Raw genomic sequence first — 16255 nt, forward strand, 5'->3', positions numbered from 1 at the left:
AAGAAGAAGAAGGAGGAGGAGGAGGTTCGGTGTCGTGGTAGTGGGAGTCAGGCACGGCTGGTGCTAGTTGAGTTGTCGAACTGACACGCGTTCCCTCTCCCTCTCTTCCATGGGTACGAGCCATCTTGCTCCTTAACACACTGTTGGTTATCTCTCTCTCTCTCTTTCCATAAACGGAGAGCACCCCTCCACATCATCTTTTCATCTCATTCCCACTTCCGGAATGGACCCATTCTTTATCTCTTTTTCTCCTTAGCCCCCCCCTCTCTCTCTCTCTCTCTCTTTCTCTCTTTATTTCTCTATCAAATCGGTTTCTCCTTCTTCCTCTCACTGATTCACTTTAAAAAACTCCATCCAGAGTTCATCTTGTACACCGTCCTTTACTCACTTTTTCTTCTCTCTCTCTCTCTCTCTCTCTCTCGCTCTTATTTTGAGTTTTCTCTTGAAATCTCTCCGTCGCACGCCCACTGAGAATGCACGACGACTGCTTCGGCATGACTTACCCCTCTTTCAGAGAAGGACTCAGTCAGACTCAGTACCGCCATATCCGCCAAACTATAAGCACCGATGACCGGTTTGCTGCTTTTAATAAGTGCTAAACTCGTGTCAACGTGTGACCGCGGAGTCATTAATTGCTAATAGTGGTGTATATGTATAGTGCAAAAAAAATTTTTTTTTTTATTTAAATACAAAGTGTTTATTTTAAATCAGTGCTCCAGGATTTTACCAAGGATTTCGGTTTAATACTGAAGACACGTTTTTATTTTTACGGATATGTGAGTGTATTTTTGTGATGTGTATTTTAACAAGCACTGGATTATTACTTCAATTTTTAAATTATTTGGAATAAGTGTTTTTAAATTCCAAAAATTTACAGATTTCCAAGTTCAAGAAAATTTTACCCCTATTTTTGGATGCTATTCATTCATAAAATACTCCCTCGAAATATAAAATTCCTAAAAATCAAGTCCTTTATTTAAAAATTTTTTTTTAAACGAACCATAAACGGAATAAAAAAGAAAATAATGAGACAATGTCATCTTCTTGTACTTGAGAGGACAAAAGTATTATTTTTGTAAGCGAATAGTAGGTTTTTTTTCTAAAAAGAAAACTTTACATATAAGGTGAATGAAGACATTAATTAAAATCGAATGGACTATGTTGGGAGAAATGAGAGAGTGGATTGGAAAGAAAGTGTTATCTTGATTGGAGGTGTATAATTTTTGAAAAAGAAGAAAATTTGATTAAGAAAAAGGTGAGCGACGGTTGAAAGAGAAATGCCTGAAAAGGAAGTGGCTTATCATCAGGAGGCATTTTCCCTATTGCCACCGCCACCCCATCATCCACATTCGGCTTTTCATGCGGCATTTCATCCGCATCCACATCCCCCAGCACCGTCGCCATTTCATCCTCATCATGGACATGGTTCAGCTGCTGCAGCGGCGGCGGCAGCGGCTGCTGTAGCATGGGAACATCACGCAGCCGCAGCGGCGGCAGCGGCCGCTGTATTTCATGCACCACCACCTCATCCGTAAGTCATCAATTTATTGTTTTTTTCTATTATTTTAGCGAAAAATGAAAATTCTTCACTGTAAACTGTGAAAGTACTGAAATAGTACCGATTTTAGATATCAAAATTAAATTAATACTCTTCCACAGAAAATTAAAAGGCATTAAAATAAGCTGCAACGCTTATTATTTTAATCCAATTTTGCTTATTTTAATACATTTTGGTATTAAAATAAGAAAAATTGGATTAAAATAATAAGCATTGCAGCTTATTTTAATGCCTTTTAATTTTCTGTGTCCCTATACAGAGTGTTCCATTAAATTTTGAAATAAAGAACTTGTTAATTTAAAGTAGTTTAAATGGGTGTAGGAACATATTTAAAAATATTCTTTGTTAGTTTCTAAAGCAAATATTAATTAGAAGCAAAATAAATATTTTCTTTCTGTGCGAGTATACCTAAAAGTACACTAAAAGAAGAGCAAAAAGATTTTAGCAGATTTTAAATAAAAGATGCAGATAATAAAAGTATCAAAAGCAAGTTGCAGACTTTTTAGCGAATTGGATTTTATAGCGATTTTAGCGGTTGAAAATTTGGTGGTTCAACAAAGAATACAAAGATTTTTACATTTGTTTTAAACCATTGGATTTTCTTCCAACAAGAGTAGGTTGAAAATCTGCGGATTGTTTGCAAACTTTCTACGGATTATTTTATTTGGGTTTTCAATCCTTAAAGATGGGTAAAAACATTCCTGTTGAAATATACATATTCCGTTGGAATGCTTTTGGAAGGTTCTACTCTCTAAATTTGAATCAGCGATAAGTATACCACTGGTACCAATCAGCGGATATACGCTGAAAAATCAGTGAAATTCCACTAATTCATCAGTGCATATTAGCTGATTGGAATCAGTGGTATACTTATAGCTGAGAATCAGCGAGATTCCGCTGATTTAAATTTAGAGAGTACGGATAAACTATATCCGAAAATATCCGAATTAAAATATTCCTTTAAAATGATTTTGGAAGGTTCTACGGATAAAAATTTACTGAATATTCCAATTGAAACATTTCTGTGGGAATGTTTTTGGAAGGTTTTATAGAAATAAAACGTCCGGAAATAATCAAATTAAAATATTCCGTTCACAAAAAATTATAAGGTATTAAAATAAGCTGTAACGCTTATTATTTTAATCCAATTTTGCTTATTTTAATACCAAAATGGATTAAAATAATAAGCGTTGCAGCTTATTTTAATGCCTTTTAATTTTCTGTGTTAAAATGGGTTAATAAAATGATTTAGGTAGGTGTTCTATACGAATGAAAATTTCGTGAATATTTCAATTCCCAATGGGAAATTTACTATTGGCAAAAGAGTGGCCCAATATTGGACCAATAGTTACCATTGGCAATTTCCCACTGGGTTGAAACACTTTTCACCGCGGAATATTTTTAGAAAATTCTATGAATAAACATTCCTGGAACATTCAAGTTTAAATATTCCTCTGGAATAATTTTGGAAGATTCTGAGGATAATGTATACCTTCCGTAAATATATTTCCAATTAAAATATGCCACCGGAAATGTTTTTTCGAAGATACTACGAATATGAACCATCCGGAAATATTAAAAATTGAAATATTCCATTAAAATGATTTTAAAAGGTTCTACGGATGAACATTCCGTAAATATTCCAATTGATACATTTCCGCTGGAATGTTTTTAAAAGGTTTTGAGTACCTAAAACTACTGAAACGGGAACAAAAGGATTTTATCAGACGTTAAACAAAATCTACTGTCAAATATTAAAAGTGACAAAATAAATTTTATAATACTGTCTGTTAGGACCGAAAATCGGTTCTATATTTCCATTGGGGGGTTTAAAAAATGATTGCGGAATATATATTCATTAACAGAATTAACTTGTTAGAATTAGTTTTTCAAAATTTATATTGAGAATGGTTATAAACTGGTAAATACTATTTTAGAACTGGTTTAAAACTATTTTGAAACTGGTGGGAACTATTTTAGAATTTGTTAAAACTATTTTTGAAGTAGTTAAAATTTTTATATCAAACTAGTGAAAACTATTTTAAAACTAGTTTAAACACATTTTGCAGTAGTTGTAACTAAATTTAAATACTTTATGTAAATTTTACAATTGTTTTTAAACTAGTTTTTAAGCTTGTTTTAAATAGTTTAGAATCTTGTTGAAAATGGTTTTAAGCTTTTTTTGATATCTAATATGTTTTTAAGTTGAAACTGTTAGTACTGTATTTGTATTAATTGCAAGTAATTTTAAACGCAAAAATACCGACTTTAAACATGCAAGAACTTATTTTAAACTTGTTAAAATTAGTTTTAAACATGCAATTTGGTTGTAACTACTTCTTAACCCTTAAAAATGGTTAAAACAAATTTTAAACCGATTAGAAAATAAATTTAAACTTTTTAGTCTGGTTTTTAAATTCTTGAAACTAGTTTTAAACTTGTTAGTATTAGTTTATTAAAATATTGAAACTTGTTTTAAACTTGTGCGGAACTATCTTATAACTATAGTTATAATTTTTTGTACTAAAATTGGATGTTTCTGCTTTAAAATCAACTACTTTAAAATCGAACTGAATATTTTAAAACTTAGCTAAAATTTAGGTTAAATAATTCATAAATCTTTCTTTAAATTTGTTAGAATAATTTTTTATTACTCACTTTTCATTTAAAATAAAATAATTCATTTTTTTTAAAAAATTTATTTCCCTAAATTTGGATTTAACAAGTATAATTGACTAATTGACAAATTAAATTAGAAAGAATTAGATTCACTTGTTATAAATTAATTCTAGATATCACTGTACTCTTTGTTCACGTGACCCTAAGAGATATAAACAATTGTTATAGTATAATGTCTATTAATTTTGCTTCAAAATTTGCATTATGAACTTTACTGCTGTACAAATGGATAACATCAGTCAGTTAATGCCATCAGGACAAGAAATTGCATTTTATGTGACGGAGTTTAGAATGCGTTTCATGCAATGAAGAGTGTATTATTTATACTTAAGTGAAATTTACGACCCATATATTACAAGATCAGCTATTAAGTATAACATCACACGGAAAGAATAATTTTTTTTTTCGTAGAGAAAAATCTTCAAAAAGATTCATTTGAAAAATTACTAAAAAAAAGAAGTTAAAACTGTACAAAAAAAAAAAAATTTATTTGACTCAAATAATAATTATTTGCTACAAAATCTTTACCTTGAATTGCGATAAGTTTCACTAGAACAGCGATATGTTTCACTAAAACAAAGAAAGTTTTCGCTATTCTAGAGAAACATATATAGCTATTCTAGATAAAAAATTTTTTTTTCCATAGTCAAGTATATAACCAATTATTTGAATCAAATGAATTTTTTTTGTGTGATGATAAAATTTAATTGGTAAATTAAATGTACAAATTTTTACTTCCTCTTCTTCTTTTAGAAAGGAAAAAAATTGATAAAAAAAAAAATCCTTAGAAGTTTAGAAGCTTAAGAATTTATATTGTACTTGTAAATATATAAAACTTCCGTGCACACTATTAGAGGCTAAATTTGACCGCATTCTTCAAAAATAAAAAATATATATATATAAAAGGCATTTTATGAGCTCTATAACTTATTTTTCCGAAAAAATTTTTTTTAAAAAAGTATATAACGTGTACAGCAAATTACTAGGTTGCCGCGACGATGTAGTATATAAGAAATCGAATTACGACGAAAAGCAAAAAAAAAAAAAATATCTATAAAAAAGGAGAGAATTTAAAAAAAAGGATTAACTACCCTAGACAAAAAAAAAAGGAACAGAAGAGACATGGACCTTAAAAATATTATTTATTCATAAGCGAGGAAAATGAGAGCAAAATCATTCAGTTCAAGATCCGCACAAATTAACCTCACATCTCGGGTCAGGGAAAGTTTTCCTATTGTTCAAGCTTTCGCACACTATTTTTTTTTTTTGCATTTACTATGAAGCATTCACTGACAAAACTAGTTTTAATATATTTATTGTGGTAAAAAGTTTTTTTTTTTTAATATTTCTAAAGTTTCTGAGATTAGTTTTAAATTAGCAAAATCAAATAAAGGACCAAAGTAATTTTTTACGTGTCAATTGGATAGATCATGTTTGAATTAGATTTGAATTCATTCTAAATAGTTTTAAAGTGGAAAAAGTGGGTCTTTTAAAACTGTTACAAGTGGTTTTAAAATTGAAAGGTTTTCAAAGTTGAAACTATTTTTAAACTATTGTAATTAGAATTACATTTTTTGAAACTAGTTTCAAACCTGTTAGAACATATTTTAAACCAATTTCAGATTAATTAAATCCTTTTTTAAACTACTTTGAAACTTATTGAAACATATTTTAAACTAAACATATTTTGAAACTAGTTTCAAACCTGTTAGAACATATTTTAAACCAATTTCAGATTAATTAAATCCTTCTTTAAACTACTTTCATACTTATTGAAACATATTTTGAAACTAGTTTCAAACCTGTTAGAACATATTTTAAACCAATTTGAGATTAATTAAATCCTATTTTAAACTACTTTCAAACTTATTGAAACATATTTTGAAACTAGTTTCAAACCTGTTAGAACATATTTTAAACCAATTTCAGATTAATTAAATCCTTTTTTAAACTACTTTCAAACTTATTGAAACATATTTTAAACTAAACATATTATGAAACTAGTTTCAAACCTGTTAGAACATATTTTGAAACTAGTTTTAAACCTGTTAAAACATATTTTAAAACTAAACACATTTTAAAATTAGTTTCAAACATGTTAGAACATATTTTAAACTAAACATATTTTAAAACTAGTTTCAGACTTATTAAAATATTTTTTAAACTAGTTTCAAACTTATTTTAACTGCTGTTACAAGTTTTGAATCAGTTTAAAATAGTTATAAGCTTGTTTGAACTGGTCATGTACTCATAAAAATTGGTTTTAAACTAGTTAGAACATATTAGACTTATTTTAACTGATTTTTCAGGTTTCTAATTAGATTAAAATAGTTTCGAACTTGTTTAAACTGGTTCTGAACTTATAAAAATTGGTTTAATACTTGTTTGAACATATTTTAAACTTTTATCAAAATTATTTTAACTGTTGTTTTAGGTTGTGAATTAGAATCAAAAAACTTTGAATTTGTTGAAACTAGTTCTGAACTTATAAAAATTGGTTTTATACTAGTTTGAACATATTTTAAATTTTTATCAAAATTATTTTCACTGTTGTTTTAGGTTTTGTATTAGAATCCAAAAGCTTTGAATTTGTTGAAACTAGTTCTGAACTTATAAAAATTGATTTTAAACTTGTTAGAAATATGTTTTAACAGAATCTAAACAATTGAATAGCTTAAATTGAGTTTAAACGAGTTTGAACTAGTTTGAAACTAGTTGAAACTAGTTTAAAAATAGTTTAAAACTAGTTCAAACTCGTTTCTTACTTGTTTTCAATCGGATTCACAACTGATTAAAAATTTCATTTGACACATAAAATTGTATCTATTAATTTTTTTTCAATTTTCAACATTTTTTTCAAAATATCCAAATTTTGAAATTTCTTTTCAAAATCGATATTATATAATTATTATTTAGGAAAATTGTAGGATAAAATAGTATAAGATAGTCGTGCTGTAAAATCAAGAGGATCCGAAATATATATATATATATATATATATATATATATATATAGAAGTGTCTTTGCCACGCTTTACGGTAAATTAAGTGTGAAATGGTAATATCTTTGAGGGGAAAGGAAATGAGAATGGGCAAGCCGACTAGTAAGCGTCATAGGTGAAAGATTCAGCCGTTAGCAAGTCGACGATTGAAACGATGTCTCAATCTAAGTTAATTAAGTCTCTCTCACTCTCTTTCTCTCTCTCTCTCTGTCTATGTTACATTCGAAGATTAGGGTAACGAGCCTTTGATGGCAAACCTTTGAAAAAAAGGCGTGCCAATTTTTTATTAAGGTCGTTATCTAAAACCGCCCCCACGTGCCACATATATATGATCGTTTATCAAAAAATTTTCTCTTTAAATTTTTAAATTTGCTTTCATTCCATTTTTACTTTACACGAAAATCAATTTTTTTATCTCCAATATTTTTGTTATTAAAATAATTTAGAAAAATTACAAAAAAAAATTAACAATACAAAATTGCCCTACCAGGGCCCTAGTAGGGAATGAAACGCCACACCTGATCAGGGTCAGATGAGGGCGAGTAAAAAATTTGGATTTTCTAATAAGGGGTGCGTATCAGGCGCGGCGTTTTACTCCCTAATAAGGCGGCCCCGATCTGGGCCTGATTAGGCATAGCGTATCATTCCCTACTAGAGCCCTGGTAGGGCAATTTTATATTTATAATTTTTTTTTTTTTTAAATTACAAAATTACAACAAAAATTGAAAAAAAGAATTTTACTCTCGAATAAGAATATCGTTTTTAAAGTATAAATTATTTTTTTTCTTTGTATTTAACATCTAAAAATACAATTATATATTCATAAATAAATTATATATTTTTTTCCTAGAAGTTATTTGTATTTTAAAGATGCGCGTGTACGAGCGCGATAATAAAATTTATCGAATATCTCATTTTTAATGGTATGAACGTGAGACAATTTTAACTTTTAACGCCTCTAATATTCAACGATGTGAAAAGAGTTGAGAAGCATCTGGTGCGTGGTGAACGCGCGAGCGACCAATTGCGATGCGACGGCCAGACACAAAATTCGCGTCTCTCTGTGTCAGCGAGTAGTTGCTTCTGTTCTTTTTTTTTTTTTTTTTTTGCTCCCTTCCCCCCCCCCCCCCTCCTTAACCCCTCTTCCTTTACCATATTTTTTTTATTTTTTTTGTTTCCTTTTCTCTTCTTCGACTATACCTATACGAGACTCGCTATTTCCGTCACTATATAGTATATACATATAAACTATATATATACGAGAATACACGCGATACACAGTCAAAGTATTTTTACATCGGCAGTTTCTCTGTCCGTGGATCGTAGTCTCGTTACCAAAAGCTTCTAATTTTTTTTCGCATACAAATTCCACGCGACGGTGAAGAAAAAAAAAAGGATCAAAAAAAAAAAAAACAAAAAAAATTTGAGAGAAAGAAACAAAAACTTCAGACGTTCATGAAAAATAGGTCCCATGAGTGTCTACCATATGGATTTAGAACCTACTTCTTAATTAAGGAAGACGATAATTTCCTTCCTGACACATCAGTAGCACTCTTCAATTTATATCTGACAACGTGATGCTCTCGAAATGTTTAATATATATATATAGAAAAGGAGAAAATTCTATTATTTATATTCACCATATTGTTTAAATTTCTGTCACACAGTACAGCAATTTTTTTTTCTACTCTCTAAATTTTGGAAATAGTCGCACTTTTTGACTAATTCAAACTTATTTTTTAATTTTACTAAAAGATTCGGTTTATTAAATGAATTATTAGTAACAGTTTTAATTTATTCTTGATTTAAGAGGATTCTTCTTATTTTAATGCATTTAAGAATATTATTCTTTAAATAAGAGAAAAATACTCTCTGATTAAGAATATACCTCTTCAAATAAGAGGAAAATACTCTCCGATTAAGAGTAATATATTTTTGATTTAAGATGATTTTTGGAAGAGAAATTTTCTTCTATTTACAAGAATATTTTTTTTTCGATGTAGTAGAAAACTACTCTTTACCAAACTCTCTAAATCTAAATTAGTGAAAAGTATAAGCTATACTATAATTTTTAAATTAGTAAGAATTTTCACTAATTTTTAGTTACTTTTTACTAAAACTTTAGTTAAAAAATTTAAAATTACTAAATCAAATAGTAATATTTTACTAAAAATTAATAAAAAAAATTCTTACTAATGTGAATTAGTATTAGTTCACTTTTCACTAATTTAAATTTAAAGAGAAAGAAAAGTCGGTGTTCACCACTGGCGCGGTATTGGTACCAATGCTGAGCCAGTAGTGAAGACTGAAAAATTTCAGAATAGAGAACATAAAGAAAAAATGAAAATATTTTTAAATTCAACACTATTTGTTCAAAATTCGAAGAAAGAAAGAAAGAAAAGAAAAGAGAAAATTGTGTTTTTAACAATTTTTTAAAAATTATGTTGATTATAATAGAATGAGTTGATTAGCATATTTTAAATGTCCCGCAAGTTGCAAATTATTTTACGACAAGGAAAAAAGGGGGTTTTAACTTAAAAGCAACTGAATTTGTTCCGGTAAGTTATTTTTAATTATATATACTCATGTTTTGAGTCCCGACAAAAGAGAGGCAAATGTGTGCAAGTGTGTAATCTACAAGTGTTGATCTAATTGTTAGTCAAAAGGATATACATTTATAATGAAAAAGCGAATGGTTCTTGTGACACACGCACCAAAATATATTTAATAATAGTCATGCACGTACACATATATATATAGTTAAACTAACTATATATATGAATTTTAATAAGTTAAAAAAATAATATTGAATTATTTATATCGCGAATTGTATTCTAAAATTATATTTATTTATTTCATTCTTTATGTAACGCATAAATGCGAGTTATAAAACAGTAAGCTTTGTTCCATTTTTCAATGGCTCTCTATAAATATTACAGTAATCTTCATCGATATAAATACTTGATATCAATTTTTTTTTAGGGTAAAATGTTCTATTAAACATGATCTTCGTCCTGCTTTTATAGGTTTTTCAAACTTGAAACACATTTTGAAAGTAGTTTCGAACAATTTCATTAAGTTCAAAACTAGTTTCAACTATAGTTCAAAACTAGTTTTAAGAAGTTCAAAAGCAAAAATTGACAAATTAGTTTCAATAAATTCAAAACTAAATGGTTCAAAAGTAGTTGCAACCATTTCCAATGGTTACAAAATAATTTCAACTAATTCAAAACTAGTTCCTGCAAGTTTGAGATTACTTGAAACAGGTTGAAACTAGTTGGAACAAGTTTGAGATCATTTGAAACACGTTAAACCTGTTTGGAACAAGTTGGAAATTATTTGAAATACCTTTAAACCTGTTGGGAACAAGTTGGAAATTATTTGAAACACCTTTAAACTCGTTCTTACAAATTTGAGATCACTAGAAACACATTGAAACTAGTTGGAACAAGTTTGAGATCATTTGAAACACGTTTAACCTGTTTGTAACAAGATTGAATACTATTCAAATAGTTTAAAACTAGTTACCATCAGTTTCGATATAGATCTAATAAGTTCAAAACAAGTTTCACAAAGTACAAAACTACTTTTAATGACTTTATAACCAGAAACAAACATATTGAAACATATTCAAATTTAGTTTTGAAACAAGTTCAATTCCTGTTCCAACTGTTTAAAACTAGTTACAACCAATTGAAAAGTAAACTAGTAAGTTTAAAACAAATTTCAACTAGTTCATAACTAGTTTTAACACGTTCAAAGCGAATAGTTAATTTTGGTCAAATAATCGAAATTACTTGCAAAAAAGTTAAAAATACATGAAATAATGTTTAAATCACATTCAAACCGTCTAAAACTAGTTACAATCAATATTCAATAAAAAAACAAGTTTGAACGTGTTCAAAACAAATTTAAATTTTTAACCATTTTAAATAAGTTGCGACCAGAAAATTCTGAAGTTCCTTATCAGGACCACATCAGGCGCGGCGTTTCATTTCCTAATAGGGCAGCTTGATCCGGGCCCGATTTGTGCCCTGGCAAAATTTCTTCACAGGTTGTTCCCAGTTTAAAACTAATTTCAGTAAGTCCAAATTTTTTCTAAAAAAAAAAAAAAACTATGAAAAAGTTTGAACAAAAAAAAAATGACAATTTTTGTACCATAATAACCCCAGTTGACGGTAGATACCTCTCTCTCTATATATATATATATGTATATATATATAATAGTGTGAAAGAAAAGGACATATAAATCTCTCTTCGCCGATGCACCTGCATCTCTATTTTCTCTGCAAGATATTAAATCTTTGAGAAATGACTAATGTTGATAAGCGAGAGAAGATTTGATATCTCCTTGGATCAATCCATTCTTGTATTGCCGCACCAACCCCTTTCTCTTTCTTTGCACGTTGGGGCTTATATATGCCTTTTCTCAGGCGCATAGAAATGCATGTACATATATATATATATATACACTGCATAAGAGAGCGATACCATCCACTCGCACAATTTATCATTGGTGCGTTGTCCATTGATAAATTCCGCACATTCATAACGTTCTGTTGCTCACGCGGTACATAACGTATATATATATATATATATGCGCGAAAGACACTCAATACTTGGCTCACGATACGACACATCGCGATAACTTGAGTCTTCACTTGCATTTTTATAGTCATACAAATACATACGCAAATTGTCAATCGAGACTGAAAACAATATAGGGTTCAATGTATTGTAAAGAAAAATAATTCACATATCCAAAAAGAAACGAAATTTTATATTGAGAGGAAAATTAAATTAGTCTAGGGTTGAATTAGGTTAGGGTTTAAAAATTTTCAGCTAAATTAGAGGTTATGTTATAAATTTAGTTAAGTTTGGATCAGTTAAATTAGGTTAAGTTACGTTAAAATAATTAAGGTTAGGTTATGTTAGGTTAGGTTAGGTTAGGTTAGGTTCGGTTCGGTTTAAATTGAGAAAAACTGTTTTTGTACTATTTTAGTCGTATATGAATGTACTAGTTTCTAACCAAATATTACTGAAAATTAGTATGGACCATATTAATTTTTGATATTTTTTGGCTAAAACTAGTACGTTCGTATACGACTAAATATAGTACAAAAACAGAGTTTTCCAAATTTTAAAACAAAATATATTAATTTTTGAAATGAAAAGTCTTTCAGTGTAGTTTAGGTTAGGTTTGCTTAAATTTAGTTAAGTTAGGTTTAGTTACATTACAATTAAGTTTCGTTACGATACTTTAGGTAAGGTTAGGTTAATTCTAGGTAGGGTTATATAAGTTAGGTTATGTTTAGTAATATTAGGTTATGGTTAAATAAGGTTCGGATGAATTGGGTTAGACTAGTTTAAATAAGGTTAATTTAAATTAGGTTAAGTTACTTTAGGATAAAGTATAGCTAAGGTTATGTTTAGTTAAATTATATTAAGTTAGGGTTGGCTAGGTTAAATTTAGTTACATTAAGTTCAGTTAAATTAGATAAGTTACTTTAGGATAATTTAGGTAAGGTTAGGTTAGGTTGTTAAGTTAGGTGTTGTTAGGTTAGGTTAGGTTAGATTAGGTTAGGTTAGGTTAGATTAGGTTAGCTTAGGTTAGGTTGGATTCAGATAACGTAAGGTTACATTTCCACATTCCACAGATGTCATTGCCCTATTACAACATTGTCTTTCAGTTCAAGTGTCAAGTATATAAAAAAAACAGAATGGATATTAAATTTCCATAGTAAATGATAATAATCATTTTGTCTTAGAGGTATACATATACATATATATGTCTTTGGTTTATTTAATGTTGTTGTTACTCTCGGTCGTTTACAGGTGGTTCGCTGTAGACATATTCGTCCCACTAACAATCTAATCGTCTTAATGGAGACAATTAAGCGATGTTTCTAAGAGATATGCGCTTTTATATATATAGTGAACTTTGTTTTTGTCTGCTTGCTCAGAATATAATTGTCTGCAAAAATATATTGCTAATGGTCCTTGACAACCTCCGCATGTCACACGCTTGACAAGTGTTAAATTTTCATTTCCATATGAAAGAATCTCTTCAACACATCAAACTAAAAAAAAAATAATTTTTTATCATTAAATCTGTCACAAAATTAAATATTTTTGTCAGGATAAAAAAGAAAAAATTATCTTTTGTTAATGATGTTTAAATACTTTGTGAAATTTTTTATATAAAAAAAAAATTAAATTAGGATGTATTATTTAAAATTAATTTGTACATAATTGCAGATTCAATATTACGATAATATGTTTTATATATATTATCTCTATTGTTTAAATTATCGTATTAAGAGTATTTAGATAAAAAGTTTTTTCCCCTCCCGTCGAGTATATGGGTAATGAGGCTTGAAAACATGAAACAATAAATTTTAAATTGACTGTATATACCTTTAAATCGAAAGATAATAATTATCTTGCTCATATATGTAAATTAGTCACAACTGTTGTGTTATATGTCATGCGTGCGCGCTTATTCAGACAGTCTGACTGCAACGGACTGTCACTACTGTATAACTTGAAAATGCAAATATTCTCAACGTGTATATATATATATACTTTTCATTTTTCATTAAATATTCCAAAGAAATACTAATTAATATGTCAAAAAACAAATTTCTATATCAAAATTTCGTTTATGTAAAATATAAATGGAGGGCTTCTTCTCCCTTTTTATATATTATACTTTTCTTTCAGTTGGAAGTAATATTTAATTTAATAAATTAAAAATATCAAAAGAATATTTTTAATCTGTTAATGAAAGATAAATTAAAGATTTCTTTTTTTATTTTGAATTTTTATTTTTATAAGCAATATGAAAATCAATTCTTTTTGCAATTAGAAAGTCGTTTAGAATGAACAGATTTAAAAAAGAGAAAAAAAAACAGGAAATTATAAAATAAGTGGAAGGCAAATTGGACCACATATGGAATGGTGAAAATCAGGACCATCCTATGTAAATATTCGGACATGCTATTCCCGAACGTTGTTGTATAGAATGTGTTCACCGCATGTGATGTGCGCGTTTGTTTAATTTCAAATGCCTCTTGGACTCTTTCAGACTCGGATAGTGAAAAATTTTAACGAGCTCTCGCAAAAGCTCCTGTTTCAGCTTCCTCTCGATTTTACAAACACACACATGTCTTTGGAATTTCACCATATATTTCAAAAATATACAATGCATAAAAAAAATTTTCTTCCTTTGAGAGGAAATTCCCTCTTCTAAAAATATCCACAATTTTAACACTTGAGAACAAAAGTATATTACTATTTACTATTGCTACTAAATTTTTAATTTAATTTTAATACTAGAGAAAAATTTGCATTAAAATAAGAAAAATCCTCTCAAACAAAAAATATTTTTTTTATCTCGTTCTCTCAAAGAAAACAAAAATTTTTTTTTTCTCATAAAATTTCCTTTAATATATTATTTTGTTTAGGAAATATATTTTTTTTTTCTATATTAAGGCATCCCTCTTTTTGAAGTAGAAAAACAAAGTATAAAATCTCATAATAGTCTTGTGTAAATAAACTGACGAGGAGGATATTACATATATACATTTAACAAAATTTTTCATCAAATTTCCAAGAGAAATGAATATATAGGATAGTAAAATGTGTGTTTATTTATTCATTGCAAACGTTAAATTTTTCTTATGCAAAAAAAAAAAAAAAAAAAAAAAAATTCAATCAATATTTTATCAAGCCTCACAATTGAGTCGCAACGATACCTTCAACGATCTTTGGTTACAATATATATATAAGAAATAAATAGCAAGGCATTGCCTTGTGCACGTACTTTTATCGCATATCGCATTTAATACATCCTGCTTTTATTTATCATTTCTCTTTGCAAACGTTAATTCACTAATTTGCATTTTCATCCAATTTGTAATCAAAACCAATTCAATATCAGTCGAAAATTAAATATCAGAAAAATTTTTAATGCAATCTACAACTTAACTTCGCTTGAACTTACCTAAATTAACTTTACACAACCTAACCTAACCTAACCTAACCTAACCTAACCTAACCTAACCTAACCTAACCTAACCTAACCTAACCTAACCTAACCTAACCTAACCTAACCTAACCTAACCTATAACCTAACCTATAACCTAACCTATAACCTAACCTACTCTAACCTAACCTACTCTAACCTAACCTACTCTAACCTAACCTACTCTAACCTAACCTAACCTAACCTAACCTACTCTAACCTAACCTACTCTAACCTAACATACTCTAACCTAACATACTCTAACCTAACCTACTCTAACCTAACCTACTCTAACCTAACCTACTCTAACCTAACCTACTCTAACCTAACCTACTCTAACCTAACCTAACCTAACCTACTCTAACCTAACCTACTCTAACCTAACATACTCTAACCTAACATACTCTAACCTAACCTACTCTAACCTAACCTACTCTAACCTAACCTACTCTAACCTAACCTACTCTAACCTAACCTACTCTAACCTAACCTACTCTAACCTAACCTACTCTAACCTAACCTACTCTAACCTAACCTACTCTAACCTAACCTACTCTAACCTAACCTACTCTAACCTAACCTACTCTAACCTAACCTACTCTAACCTAACCTACTCTAACCTACTCTAACCTAACCTACTCTAACCTAACCTAATCTAACCTACTCTAACCTAACCTAATCTAACCTACTCTAACCTAACCTGACTTTAATCAACTTGACCTTACTTAACTCAACTGTACTCAAGTAGATCTAACTTAACCGTACAGTAGTTAAATTAACCTTATACTTAACTAAACCTAACTTAAATTCTCCTAACAAAACCTAACCTTACTTAACCTTTCTTAATCGAACTTTTCTTAAATTAACCTAACCAAACCTTAACGTAAAGAAATGAACCTAACCTTACCTAAGATAATCAACCTAAACTTACTTTACTTAACCATACTTACCAGAACATTATCGATCTAAACCAAACATAACCGTACAGAAAAA

The 16255-nt window shown here is 28.9% G+C and overlaps 1 protein-coding gene across 2 annotated transcripts in view; it reads left to right on the top strand.

Moving 5' to 3' along the window:
• The first annotated feature begins 519 nt into the window (after positions 1-519).
• Positions 520-16255, top strand: part of LOC127288336 (transcriptional activator cubitus interruptus) — a 79535-nt gene continuing 63799 nt past the window's right edge. For both annotated transcript variants that reach the window (XM_051315728.1, XM_051315729.1), the window contains exon 1: positions 520-1531. In XM_051315728.1, coding sequence (XP_051171685.1) covers positions 1278-1531 — 254 coding nt within the window. In that variant the 5' untranslated portion in view covers positions 520-1277. The remainder of the gene's footprint in view (positions 1532-16255) is intronic.

The sequence above is a fragment of the Leptopilina boulardi genome, unplaced genomic scaffold (genome assembly GCF_019393585.1).
Source record: "Leptopilina boulardi isolate dan_hultmark-lab unplaced genomic scaffold, ZJU_Lbou_2.1 LbouV2_384, whole genome shotgun sequence".
Classification (NCBI taxonomy): domain Eukaryota; kingdom Metazoa; phylum Arthropoda; class Insecta; order Hymenoptera; family Figitidae; genus Leptopilina; species Leptopilina boulardi.